Below are 14101 nucleotides of genomic sequence, written 5' to 3' on the forward strand. Positions count from 1 at the left end.
TGAAATAATGGTGACAGAACATAGGGGTGTAGACTCAGAGATAGTGCCTAACTGTAGGAAGAGGTGGGGAAACAACCAGGAATCAGGAGGAGGTTGAATGAGAGTTGGTGGTAGAATATCCAATTAAAATGTCTTGTAGAAGTTCAGAACCTAGAATGGAGCTTTATAGTTAGTCTGAGCTAGAGGCATAAAGTTGGTTGTTAACAGCAACACAGATGTTAAGACAGAACCATTTTAAAGAAAGAAGAGAGTTAGTGATTTACCGACTATTGAAAGTGAAGATAGAGAAGTCAGAGAGAATAAAGATTATGAGTTAGCAGTACTTTGGTCTTACTTTCAGGTGGATTTATTGATTATTTTTCTTCTTACAGCCAAGTGCAAGATCTGTGAGTGGGCGTTTGAGAGTGAGCCACTATTTCTCCAGCATATGAAGGATACTCATAAGCCTGGAGAGATGCCTTATGTCTGCCAGGTATTGCCTTTTTCTCTAGGGAGCTTTAGCCATTTTGCCATTTTGCTCTCAGGCTGAATACAAAGAATCCATAAATGAACATTGCTGCATACCTACTGCATACACTCAGTTTTAGGAACTCTGGGGAGATCCAGAAGAAATAATAAATCTAGGGTCTGTTTTCAGGATTTTCCATACTAGAGAAAAACATTAAAGGAACATGTGCATGTACCCAGCCAGGGAACCCAGTCAGAGAACAAACACATGTACTGCAGGAGTGTGTGTCTCTGGAAGTGGCCCCGTAGAGATGGACAAAGACTTTACTCCTCTTAGTCACAAAACATATTCTTAGACTTTCTTGTCCGTCCCCTATTTTTATCTTAATCCACAGCTGAATCTATCACAAACATCCCTGCATTACAGAGTCAGAATAATAATTTGATTTCTGTACATTCAGGAAAACTTATTTTGACCTTTTTGTTGCTACCTCTTTTTTAAGGCCTCAGTTGTTCACTCTTAGCTTATTTTCCCTCTTATGTGACTCAGGTGTGTCAATATCGCTCCTCCCTCTACTCTGAGGTAGATGTCCATTTTCGGATGATCCATGAGGATACTCGGCATCTGCTCTGCCCTTATTGCCTGAAGGTCTTCAAAAATGGCAATGCATTCCAACAGCATTACATGAGGCACCAGGTACCAGGCACCAAGCAGTTCCCATATTCTCATTCTTAAAGTCTTATGGATGCTGGGGCCAGGGCTGAGCTAGGCAGATAATTTTGGTAGAGAGGATACTGTATATATGTTTGCAAAAATTTGCCAAATTGCAGTTATATGCCATGCACTGAGCTAGGTGCCAGGGATTAATGATATACAAGACCAGTAGTATAGTAGAGCATGGAGAATATTGTGTTGGGGAAGTATAAGATAAAGAAAAGCATATACCTGTTTTGGGAGCCTGCTAAAGCTTCCTTGGAAGAAGAGTATTCAAGACCTGAAGTATGAGGAAGGGTGAGCCAAGTGAAGTGGGATGAAAGAAGAGTGTTCTCCAAAGCACAGAGTGAGAGTATGGAGGTTCAAAGAATTAAAGGAAGTTCAGTGTGGTTTGAGTGTGGGGTACAAGGGGAAGGTTGGAAATTAGGAAACAGGTGATGGAGAAAACTGTAAGCCATGAAAAGGAGTTTCAACTTTATAAGTCACTGGGGAGGCATTAAGGGAATTTTTTAAGTCCTTGAGTGGTAAATTCAAATTTGTTTTAAGTTATGATTATACTGGCTGCAATAGGAGAATGAATTGAAGGAGATCAAGACCAGAGTTAAGGGGACACGCCAAAGGCTCTTTTGGTTAGATGAGAGGCAGTAGTGGCTTTTGGCTTTGAAATGAAGAAAGGATAGAGTTGAGAGATAACTGAGAAGGTAAGTGGTATTTATGATTTAGAGATGGATTTGGTAAAGGTAGTGAGGAAGGAGTTAGGAATAGTGCCTAAAATTCTGGCTCGGGAGAAATGGATGAATGGTGAGACTGTGTATTGAGATAGAAACACGGTAGAAAGAAAGGTTGGCGGCAGAAGTGGGGATTACATGTTTGGGTATTCTGAGTTAGCAGTATCTGTGGACAGCAGCTATAGTTGTCTGTTAAACAGATTATCTAGGTCTGAAACCTGGGAGAAAAGCCTGGGTTGTGGAAAACATACTTAGGAATTATAATTATATAAATCAAGTGATTTTAAACATAGAAGTTGCCATGTTCCTTCACCCCCAATTAAGAATAAGATGAAGGCTTAGAACCTCTGAAGACTCTGTATACAAATACAGTACCATAGTCCTAGGAGGAAAACCAGAAGAGACTTGATGTCAAGGAAGCTGAAGGGAGGAAAGTGTTTTGAAGTGAGGGGTGTGATCTGAATGTTGCAGCACCACAGATGTCAACCATAGACACCAAGATGACAAGCACCATAGAAATTTAGAGGCCAGCCTTTAATTCAGCAACGTTGATAGGAGCCATGTGGTTGGTTAGGAGAGTGTAAGTCAGATTTCAGCAGGATGAATGAAGAAGAGGTGAGGAAATGGAGACAACTTATTTTTTTAAAGTTTCAGAAGGGGAAGATTGAGGGTTGGCACATCCAGGGAAAGAGGTAGCAGAAGAGAAATTGTCGTTGCTTTTGTGTTTTGTTTTTAAAATGGAATAAATAGGGCCTTGTTTTAAATGCTGCAACAAAGGAGCCACTAGAAGAGGAGAGTGAAGGTACATAGAGAAGGCACAAAATGGAGAACAACATGGATGCACCTGTGCTGAACCCTTGCCTGGGTCTGCACAAACGTGCCTGCACTCTCACGTGTGAGCTCCGTTTTGGGCTCACACACTTATTTGCATAGGGGTGACTGCCTATAATCCCCCACATGTGTATTGCAAAGAGCAGTGTGGAAATTGTCCCTTGTACTCAGGTAATGGAGCCTTGTTATCCTGGAAAGAAAACCATAGACCTGAGTCCTGTTTCTGAAGGACTTCAATACTAGGCAGTCTGAATCCTCAAACTGGTCTCATAGGAACAGGTGCATGTATATATATTGAAGTGTTAAGAGGAAAGATAGCAAGGGATAGAAAGGTATAGAAAAGATATAGAAGAATACTGTCATTCATGTTAAGAAAAAAAGGACAAACAGAGAGGTCATGATTGGAGATGTGTGTGTGTTATGTGGCTATATGCATAGACTGTCTGAAAGAATACCCAGGAAACTGGTAGCAAATTGTTTCTGTGCAAAGAGGTGGAGGGTTGGAATTGAAGGCAAACTTAAAATGTGAAGGCATATGTGGAATAAAAAGTGATGATTTTTTTTCCCATCATGTACATTTTACTGTGTTTAAAAAAAGATTGTCCAGAAGTAGGTAGCACTGTCTGCATTATAAAGACAAAGTAGGGGCAAGTAAAGCTTAAGCCACTAATCCACATTGTTAAACCAAGTCAGGAAGAGATGGTTGGAGGACCTAGTCATCCTGGCTGTGAGTCTGCCTTTCTTTGGGACCATGGGAGGTGATGATTCTCAATGGTAGGTTTGGTGTTGTGTATTTCTTCCTCTTTCAGTAATCCACAGAAAGGGGGAAGGAATGATTATTAGCATGAATCTGCCTTCTCATCAGGGAAGAAAATTTATTGGGAATCTTTAAGGGATTTTCTTTCTTTCTCCCCCTTCAGAAGAGGAATGTTTATCACTGCAACAAATGCCGGCTGCAGTTTCTCTTTGCCAAGGACAAAATTGAACACAAGCTTCAGCACCATAAAACTTTCCGTAAACCCAAGCAGCTGGAAGGTTTGAAACCAGGCACAAAGGTAAAAGACTTGTCACTGTATCTTTTATAGATCCAAGAGGAGGGGAATAGAGATTATCAGTATTCGAGGTTAGCATGGCTGGTGTCTAATTTTTCCTTCCCTTGGCTCGCAGGTGACAATCCGGGCTTCCCGAGGGCAGCCACGCACTGTTCCTGTTTCCTCCAATGATGCACCTCCCAGCACCTTGCAGGAGGCAACACCCCTGACCTCCTCAACGGACCCTCTGCCTGTCTTCCTCTATCCCCCTGTCCGGCGCAACATCCAGAAGAGAGCTGTTAGGAAAATGTCAGTGCCTTCTGGAGGCTGGGGGCCGGGTGGGCACGACTGTTCCTATAGCCGGTGTAATCTACTAGCCTTTTTAGCAGGATCTGTTATCTGAAGCCCCCACAATTTGAGGACTCCTGGGGCGATAACAGGAATTTTCCTTGTTTCTCGACAGGAGTGTTATGGGTCGGCAGACATGCCTGGAGTGCAGCTTTGAGATTCCGGATTTCCCTAATCATTTCCCTACTTACGTTCACTGCTCTCTGTGTCGCTACAGCACCTGCTGCTCTCGAGCCTATGCCAACCACATGATCAAGTAAGTCTGGGTTAAACCAGTGATCTTATCTCCAGAGTCTCCAGAACTCATTTCATTCCCTCCTTCAGCTCTTAGAGCTGTCTGTCCATCTCTCCTAGCAGGATAAGAGTCAAACCCATGTTCATTTGACTTTGATGGTCTGTGCTCTGATTTTGTAGGACTTTGCTACTCAGAGTGTGGCCCAAACACCAGCAGCAATAGATGGGAGCTTGTTGGAAATTCAGCCCCTCCTCCCCAACCCCAGGCTATTGAGTCAGAGTGTGTGTTTTAGTAGCTCTTCTGGTGATTCATATGCATATTAATAGCGAATATTAATATGGTAGGAAAACTGGCTTAGGTTGAGGTGAGGATGGATTAAAGTGACATCTCTTTTGTTGGGGCATTGTCAGAAACTGGTGATCTCTTGTTTAATGATCAGAACTCCCTAACTCATGCTTTTTTTTCTTTGTCTTTCTCAGCAATCATGTTCCACGCAAGAGCCCCAAGTATTTGGCTTTGTTTAAAAATTCTGTGAGGTAAGGAAAAGCTTAGTGATGGTCTCTTTAATTTTTCACATTCTTACATTAAATCCTTTTAATTAACTTGGGGGAGGTATGTGAATTAATTTGAGAAAGATGAGAAAGGATATTCTCTTTTCTTTATTAGGCCTCAGATTTTATCCCTAGTGTCATTGATATATTTGTTCTATATACTCTTGATTCTTTTTCTTAGTGGTATCAAGCTGGCTTGTACTTCATGTACCTTTGTTACCTCTGTGGGAGATGCCATGGCCAAGCATTTGGTATTCAACCCCTCTCACAGATCCAGCAGCATCCTGCCACGGGGTAAGTAGTAGAGATGGGAGTTAGTAGGACAACAGAAAAAGAAAATAAGGATATAAGTTCTACCATATGAGTCAGGAGCCTCTCTACCTAGGCTAGCTCATCTAGTGTTCAGATAGACATCACCAAATTGGAAGCATTCCAGCCTGACATTTTTATAAGACTGGAGGGCTTGTTTCTTCTCTGAGTTAACATTTTATTGTCTCATTTTCTATAGGACTCACTTGGATGTCTCACTCAAGGTAACAGAAACTCACTTCATGGTTTAATTTCTATTTTCAGTGTGTTTCATCTTTTTTTTATTATTATCACTGCTACTATTAGTATTTCATTTTCCTAGTTTAACCGAGCTTTCTTTTCAACCCTTTAGACATGGCCACACTCGTGACCGAGTGCATGACCGGAGCTTGAAGAATATATATACTCCTCCTACCTTCCCCTCTAATAAAACTGCCACTGTGAAATCTGCGGGGGCCACCCCAGCTGAGCCTGAAGAGCTTGCGACTCCTATGGCCCAAGCACTCCCATCACCAGCCTCAACCGCAACCCCACCACCAACCCCAACTCACCCCCAGCCTTTAGCCCTTCCACCCTTGGCCACAGAGGGGGCCGAATGTCTGAATGTCGATGACCAGGATGAAGGGAGCCCAGTCATGCAGGAGCCTGAGCAGGCAATAGGGGGCGGTAGTGGCGGTGGGGTTGGCAAGAAGGAGCAGCTGTCTGTGAAGAAGCTTCGGGTGGTACTGTTTGCCCTGTGCTGCAATACGGAACAGGCAGCTGAACACTTCCGAAATCCCCAGCGACGGATCCGGCGTTGGCTTCGGCGCTTCCAGGCCTCCCAAGGGGAGAATCTGGAGGGCAAATATCTGAGCTTAGAGGCAGAAGAGAAGCTGGCTGAGTGGGTGCTAACCCAGCGAGAACAACAGTTACCTGTGAATGAGGAGACCTTGTTCCAGAAGGCCACCAAAATAGGACGTTCTTTGGAGGGGGGGTTTAAGATCTCTTACGAGTGGGCTGTGCGTTTCATGCTCCGGCACCACCTGACTCCCCATGCCCGGCGCGCTGTGGCCCACACCCTACCTAAGGATGTGGCGGAGAATGCAGGACTCTTCATTGAATTCGTACAGCGACAGATTCACAACCAGGACTTACCCTTGTCCATGATTGTGGCGATTGATGAGATCTCCTTGTTTCTAGATATGGAGGTGCTGAGCAGCGATGACCGTAAGGAGAATGCCCTGCAGACAGTGGGCACAGGGGAACCATGGTGTGATGTGGTGCTGGCCATTCTGGCAGATGGCACTGTCCTCCCCACCCTGGTTTTCTACCGAGGACAAATGGATCAGCCTGCTAATGTGCCAGACTCTATCTTGCTAGAGGCAAAGGAGAGTGGCTACAGTGATGATGAGATCATGGAGCTGTGGTCTGCCCGAGTGTGGCAGAAGCACACGGCGTGCCAGCGCAGCAAAGGCATGCTTGTGATGGACTGTCATCGCACTCACTTGTCAGAAGAGGTGCTGGCTATGCTTAGTGCCTCTAGCACCTTGCCTGCAGTGGTCCCCGCGGGCTGTAGCTCCAAAATCCAGCCGTTGGATGTATGCATCAAACGAACTGTCAAGAACTTCCTACACAAAAAGTGGAAGGAGCAGGCTCGGGAAATGGCAGATACTGCGTGTGATTCTGACGTCCTGCTTCAGCTGGTGCTGGTCTGGCTGGCTGAGGTGCTGGGTGTCATTGGGGACTGTCCAGAGCTGGTGCAACGGTCCTTCCTTGTGGCTAGTGTTCTGCCTGGCCCTGATGGCAACATTAACTCACCCACGAGAAATGCTGACATGCAGGAGGAGCTCATTGCCTCCCTCGAGGAGCAGCTGAAGCTGAGTGGGGAACAGTCTGAGGAGCCCTCAGCTTCCACTCCCCGACCCAGGTCATCTCCTGAAGAGACAATTGAGCCTGAAAGCCTTCACCAGCTCTTTGAGGGTGAAAGTGAGACCGAGTCCTTTTATGGCTTTGAAGAAGCTGACCTAGATCTGATGGAGATTTGAGTGTTGGCATCACGAGCGGGTGTGGAGTGGGGGTGGGAAAGTGTGAAGAGGGGGTAGAGGGACTTAGGGAAAGGGGGATATGCCAGGTCGGGTATTTGGTTTATATTTTTTAATTTTATGCCACCACTCCCCCCAATGTTGACTCTGTTTCCCTGTGGATTTGTGGATTATTAGGAATACCAGTAGTGATCCCGTCTGAGCCAAGGAGCTGGCCCATTGGTCATTCACTTCTGCTAAAAACAGGTTTTTGTGACCTTTTTTTTTTCTTTTTTTTAAATTTAAATCACTGTGTTTGGTATTTTTCTGACAAAATCAAGAAAAAGAAAAAAAATTCTTCGTGGACGAATGTTAAATTTTTTGTTTCCCCTTTTACCTCAACTGTATCATAGTACATCTGGGTTTTTTTGTTTGTTTTACTGTGTGGCAATGTCTTTCGGCATGATGCTATCCAACCATTGTCAATGTGAGAACATTTCTGAAGATGGGAAAGACAAAAATATGTAGCTCACAAACTGGTTTATTATATATATGGATAAAAAAAAACTTTTTTCATTGTGGTCTTAACACTTTTATATAAAAATGAAAATGGAAAAAAAAAAATCCCACCGAACTCTCTTCCTTCTCCTTTGTTTCCTTCCCTCTCCAGAGATGTTGGTTTCTACAGCAACTCTGAGATATAAAATTGTGGCTTTAAAAATGCATGAAACCACCTCTCATCCAGAATAATTAATTAGATTTGTTTTTCCTCACCACCCTCCCTCCAACAAAAACATGACAAAACCAATATTCTTTGCACTTGGGATCCTTAGCCCCTTTTCCCATGCTCACACCATCACTCTGGACAAAGGATGATACATGTATCATTAGCAAGCAAGATGTACTGAGGTGATTACAGTGTTAGGGTGGAAGCCATTCCCAGTGTATGGGTCTTCTTCATGTTAGGTGGACAGTATGCCTGTTCAAGAGATCACATGTCCTACAGCCAGGAGCTAATTGTGCAAGAAGTTAAGTGTTGAACTTTAAAAACAAGACAGACCACTTGTTGAAATCCTGCTTACCCTGTGGCTTTCCTTATTTCTTTTAATGCTTAGAGAAGATTGTGACCTGAAGAAACACACAGGGGTGTGCACAGAGAAAAAGACATGAATCTTTATTTTTCACTGCCAGCTTCAAGGGAAGAAAATTTTTCTACAGTTTGCATGAGGGATTTTTTTTTAACTGTATGTACTCATGGTTATAAACTGAAATGTACTGTATCATACAGAGAAAAGGAACAAAAACCCAAGTCCAGCTTTCCCACAGCTACACTATCTGTCCATCCCAAGGCTTTCAGCAACATGTCCCTCCTGGGAGCCAAGAAGGCAGCCTGCATAGGCTTGTAAATGGTTCATCTTTAAAATGTACATAAATGGAACATTTAATAAAATGAGGGGAAATGGATTTATAAACAATGTGGTTTTTTTCTAGGTAACCCTATTTTAGTAGGCTTTTCACAGACTGGGACATGCTCAAGATGTGATGGGCCTGGTGGTACGGGTTTGACATTTGTTACCACCTGTTTCTCCTCACCTCCATTTTTTTGGTTTTTTAACCCCCAGCACACTATAATATAGTGAACTGGAGTGATCCTGCCCATAAACAGCTTGGCCAACTTCATGAACCCATGGCATCTGAAAAGTGAACTGAGGATCCATCTTCTCTTGGGCTTCTCTTCCACAGCTTTTTGCCTGATGCCATTTTGACAGTATGGACTTTGAAGTCAACCCTTTGCCTTTGAGAAAGTTCAAGAACTATGGTCAACTATCTACAATGACCTAATCCTCTTCTTTGGTAGTCTCCACAGCAGCCCCAGCCTCAGCAGAGCTGGGTTCCTGTCCTCTGCATACTGTATGACTTTCTTGATGGGTAATTTTTTTAAGACCATAACACCAACGGTGGATCAGCTGGGTTTTGGCCAGGAAGTTATCTTTGTGGATTCCGCCCGCATGGCTTAGTAGTAGAAGGAAGTTTTTTTTGTTTTGTTTTTTTATAATTCAGTTTAATCAATAAACAAGTATTTATTGACTACTTTCTGTGGTGAGACTGAGTATGTGGAAGACTGAAATAGAAAACTCATGGTTTCCTTTTACTTTTCCATTTACCAGTTTGTAGTAACACGGATGATAAAATGGAGGGATATTTTGATCTGCTCTCTCACCTCACTGAACTTCTGCTGTAGTTTCAGTCTGCTGCCTATACTAGTTTCTCAAAGAAGTTTAGAGAGGATATGCATCTGATTCACCTAGAGTTCATTTTTAAAATTCAGGTTTAACACCATTTGGGGAGAATTTGGCTAACACCCCCAAAGGATTTGACTCACAGCTAAACTTAGGACTTTAAATGAACACATAATTTTAAGAGACTTTATGGTACTAGATTTGAACAATAAACATTTAAGTTAATGTTCAAGATACTTAGTATTCCATCTATTAAGGGTGAAGAGGGTGGCATGGGTGAGAGATTGAAGCTGTCAGGTCCTGCTTAGGAATCACCTTACCCACAGCAGCTTTATTAGATGCTACATTTCTATCTCTGAAATGGTGTTTTAACTAAAATCACATTTGCAGCCAACATTAAACCAGAAAATCTAAGAATCTAGCACATGGATGGATATGTTGAAGAAAAATGTTAAGCACTTTGTTATCCCACAAAGATTAAGCCTGGGCTCTATACAAAACTTTTGTAGTACAGGCCCAAATGAAGACAGTGGTGATCTCCTGTACTGTCAGGCAGAAAATCCTGTATTTGCTGTAAGAACCAAGAGCCAAGGGTTCTCTGAGCAGGGAGGAAGATGGCATGTGGCCGTACTTCACACCTTCACTCCAGGTGTGACCTAGTCAGACAGTAAAACCACTCAGCAAGCGTTTCAAAGGATTTATTTATTTTATAACAGAAAAGTGTATCTTTGAACCAGCCAAGTTCAAAGTTAGAAGAAGAGTACAACTGCAATTCTGGATAATGCATCTGTATTTCATTCAAAACCACTAAAAAGGAAGAGAGCATAATAAAATTGTGAAACCACTGGGGAGGAATTAATTCCTATAAGCAATTCTACCCTCCTACCAAAATCCTCTCCACCCAAAGAATTCTTTTGGTTGAGAGCTCCAGAAAAACCCAGCTTAGTGCCAGCCAAGGGGCCTCCCAACTGTTCTACCACTTATTTTTAATTCTGTAATTTTAATTTCAATCACCTGATCATGTGAGCAATTTCCCAGTTAGTCTCTGCAGACAGTGGTCCCTCGATTTCAACACCTTTTTCGGTGACAGTGGCAATTTGAAACTGAAAGAAAGCAGAGCTTCCAATGAAAATGCCCACCCCCACCCCCATGAAGAAGTCCCTGAGGGCTGCTCAAAGATCAAGGAGGGGATCTTCCCCTAATCTGAAATTTGGCAATCAGTTCTTCAAAAGCAAAGACCCAGGTATTGCAACTATCAAGAGCCCACCAGTTAAGAGTCCCCTCATCTTTATTACTCATATCCCTACTCACCCGGTTATAAGAACGGGCATCTCGATAATACAGCACTCGCATGCAGCGTTCCACTAGCTCTCGGGCCTCACTCTGGCTCAGGACTGGCTGCTTTTCCAGAACTTCTCGCAGCAGAGGCTAGGGAAATGGGGAAAACACGGGAGATACCAGGGGCTGAATACCCATCGGTTCCAAATCCACAGCATAAATGATTTTTTAAAAAGGAAAAAAAAGGGACAGTCCACCTACTGTGTCACCAGAATGAATTCTGCTTACCTGTGCTAACACCAACTTAAAGGGTAAATTCTAGGGCATCCCTCTTTACACATGTCTACTAAATATATGACATACCATTTTGTCTGGAATGTAAGTGCCAACACATACAGCCTCCAGACTACAAAGAAAGCCATCTGCCCAGCAGCAGGGATCCTAGCCTAGTCCTCATGTTGGAATTTCAAGGGAAGAACAAGCAGACAATAACTAGTCCCCAGTGCCTTGTCGTCCCTCTCCTCTCACACACCTACCTGAGCCAAGTATGCACCATAACCAGTGGCCAGTGAAGGGGCTTCATAAGCTACACCAAGCATGTCCACATAGCCGAGGAAGCTAACAGGACACAAGAGGTCAAAGAATTCATTTCATCTTAGGTTTTCTTAGGTATCTTAGCTGAAAGATGGGCCATGGGGTCTGAAGTGGCATTCACTCAGAAGGAAGAGATACAATACTACACGGACACTAGAGGTTGGGTAGTCAGGGAAATTAAGTTATTTCAAGTCAACCTCTCTCCATCAGCATAGCCTCCAATGACCATGGTGTTCCACAGGGGGTTCATCTTGGAGCGGCGGCTGTACATGGCCCTGGTCAGCCATGAATGAATAGCTCTAGGACTATAGCTGTGTCCATCTCCCAACAGCTCCTCATCAATCCTTAAAAGGAATTGGTTATGAGAAAAGGGAAAGAATGGAAGTCAGGAATTCCATCCACCCCCCTCCGCACCAAAAGAAGTTACCACAATCTTCCCCACTTTATACCCCCTAATGCCGAAAACTATGTATTGCGAACTCTTCTTCCACCCCCAACAATTTTCCTGTCCTCTGCTGCAGCCTCAAACTCCTCCACTCTAGAACCTCTAAGGGGATTTAAAAAAAAAAAAAAAAAAAACCCAAACAGTGAATACGTCTCCCCATCTGGGATCTATTCCGTATTCTCCAGATAACTTACACCATCTGGCCGAGAACTTGCTTCAAATATTGGAAATCTGCATAGTCTCCGGAAGCACCGAGCATGGTGCTGTCGTTGACTCGCATAATACGAGAGATGTTGCGGAAACGAGCCAAGGAGCCGTAGGAGCCCAGCATGTCTGCGGCAATCACCACTCCACCCTCAAACTTAACGCCCAAGACCGAGGTCCCGGTCACCATGGGGTTCCTAGACAAAGAGAGGGAGTTCTGGCGAGGTAGAGGGAAAAGCCTCAGCTCCCTTCCACGCAGTGAGTTCCGCTTCTGATTTTCTGTGTCCTTTCATTCTCCGGGACTCTCGGCCCCGGGGTCCCCGCCTCGCCTTCCCCGGTTTCCTCAGAACCCGCCGGCCGGACCAGGCCTCACCGTCCCGCCCCCCGCACAGGCTAAGACGCCGAACACATACTGCGTGCGCGTAATCGGACCCCCGTAGGGCGAGGACTCCGGCTGCATGGAGGCACCAGGAGTAGGCGGGATGTGGTAAAACTGCCCCGGGGCCGGACCCCCGGCCCAAAGTCTGGACCGCGACTCCAAAAACGCTTCCATCTTAGTCACGGTGGCAGAAGAAATGATAGCGCCTGCGCCAACAGAAGCGGAAGTGACCCTTCGGTGGCCACACCTTCTTCCTGCCAGCGGCTTCCAGCAGCCATGTTGATGAAGTCACAGCTGTCCGCATCTTCCTGGTTGGTGGCAAAGACCCAGAGAGCTGGAATTGTCTGACGTCGCAGCGCTTTGCCGCATCGCAGTAGAGTCTGGACTACATCAGAGTGTTCTGACGCACAAATTCGAGGAAGGGGAGGTTGGTTGGGAGGTAGGTATGGGGAGCTACTTCAAGAACCTTGAGGGGGCAGAAATTCTCTCGTCTTTTTTGGATCTTTATTAAAAAGCCCCACATGAAGTCAGCAGTGAACGAGGATCTCTTATATCTGTATTTCTCGGGAGCCTTGTGTGGACACATTTTATAAATAAGGCTTGTGGCGTATTTACCTGGCCACAGAGCAAGTGAAATTAGATCTGAGTCTTCAAGCTCAGATTTTAAAAGGAATCATATAGGTGAGGAGGGAGCAGGAGGCTGGCTGAGGACAAAGCAAAAGCTGGCACCTTGCACCCCCTCTCCACTCAGTCCCCTCGGTAATATGTGTGACATTCCTCAGGCACCCCGGACTGCCATAAAGGAGAAACAAATAGTTAATTTGCAGAGATCACAATCCTGCAAGACAGGCGTCTCCCTTGGTTTACCAATGTCCTAGAGATCTACAAACAAAGAAGTTACCTTATCAATAGCACAATTTCCAGAGGCAAATAACTCAGTTCCTCAAGCCCTAATGTCACCCTCCCCTCCATAAACAAAACTGAAGGAGGCTGGGGTAGAAGGAAATGTAAGTAAAGTTAAATTTCTTCTATACCTAAATCTCACTAACAAAGACGCTTGATAGCAGGATTGTGACATCCCACCAGGAATCTCCCAACTATCTTGATGTTAATGGCTTGCCAAAAGACAACACTGATCAAGCCAGCATGACCTCCGGTATCCCTGCACCTTGTAGGCCCTCTTTAGCATATGAAAGCTCCATTGAAACCCCTCTTTTCCCTCACCTTCCCCCAACCGCAGGATACATAACCTGCCATCCTCACAAGCCAGGGCAGCTTCTCTTTCTGCCCATGGGTCCTGTTCCCGTGCTTTAATAAACCACCATTTTGCACCAAAGATGTCTCAAGAATTTGTTCTTGGTCATCGGCTCTGGACCTCAGCCCACCGAACCTCACCTAGGTTCTAGAACTTCATCATAGGGATAGTCCGTTAAGCATATACCTTCAGTGCAGATCATGAGGTCCTGGGATCCAGTCCTGCTTTGGGCTCCTTGCTCAGCAGGGAGCCTGCTTACCCGTGTGCCTGCTGCTCCTTGTGCTTGTTCTCTCTCTGATAAATAAACAAAAATCTTAAAAAAAAAAAAAAAAAAGAATCATACAGATGTGCATGCCCTGAGGTATATGATATCACAGATGAATCACTCACTCTGTGGGACCCTGGACAGATGTCGGAAGGTTTCCTTATTGTCAGATGCTCTTGCCACCCCCCACCCCTTTAAGCCGCAGAAAAATTCCATTGACTATGGGTGTGAAACTAAATTCCAGGT

General features: G+C 44.5%; 2 protein-coding genes across 2 annotated transcripts in view; one reads left to right on the forward strand and one right to left on the reverse strand.

The window, feature by feature from the left end:
- Positions 1–8659, forward strand: part of POGZ (pogo transposable element derived with ZNF domain) — a 48077-nt gene extending 39418 nt beyond the window's left edge. Inside the window, exons 11-19 of the mRNA XM_080800007.1 lie at positions 372–472; positions 998–1144; positions 3642–3776; positions 3889–4061; positions 4216–4356; positions 4815–4871; positions 5068–5180; positions 5395–5419; positions 5548–8659. Of these exons, the coding sequence (XP_080656133.1) occupies positions 372–472; positions 998–1144; positions 3642–3776; positions 3889–4061; positions 4216–4356; positions 4815–4871; positions 5068–5180; positions 5395–5419; positions 5548–7219 (2564 nt within the window). The 3' untranslated portion in view covers positions 7220–8659. The remainder of the gene's footprint in view (positions 1–371; positions 473–997; positions 1145–3641; positions 3777–3888; positions 4062–4215; positions 4357–4814; positions 4872–5067; positions 5181–5394; positions 5420–5547) is intronic.
- Positions 8660–10118: 1459 nt separating this feature from the next.
- Positions 10119–13878, reverse strand: PSMB4 (proteasome 20S subunit beta 4). Its single transcript, XM_080800008.1, has 8 exons — positions 13777–13878; positions 12370–12541; positions 11947–12153; positions 11505–11651; positions 11250–11331; positions 10747–10863; positions 10450–10538; positions 10119–10242 (listed from the first exon to the last, which is right to left on the reverse strand). The coding sequence occupies exons 1-8, from the start codon at positions 13790–13792 to the stop codon at positions 10230–10232; spliced, it is 843 nt and encodes a 280-aa protein (XP_080656134.1). The 5' UTR covers positions 13793–13878; the 3' UTR covers positions 10119–10229.
- Positions 13879–14101: the final 223 nt, after the last annotated feature.

This window comes from Martes martes, assembly GCF_963455335.1.
Source record: "Martes martes genome assembly, chromosome: 4".
NCBI classification, from domain to species: Eukaryota; Metazoa; Chordata; class Mammalia; order Carnivora; family Mustelidae; genus Martes; species Martes martes.

Bases quoted from the DNA above. Each gene is read 5' to 3' on its own strand.
- PSMB4 (XM_080800008.1), bottom strand. The intron at 12,154-12,369 runs GTATGTGTTCGG...CTCTTTGTCTAG, and splicing joins GGTCCGATTACGCGCACGCA to GAACCCCATGGTGACCGGGA. The intron at 11,652-11,946 runs GTAAGTTATCTG...ATTCCTTTTAAG, and splicing joins CAAGTTCTCGGCCAGATGGT to GATTGATGAGGAGCTGTTGG.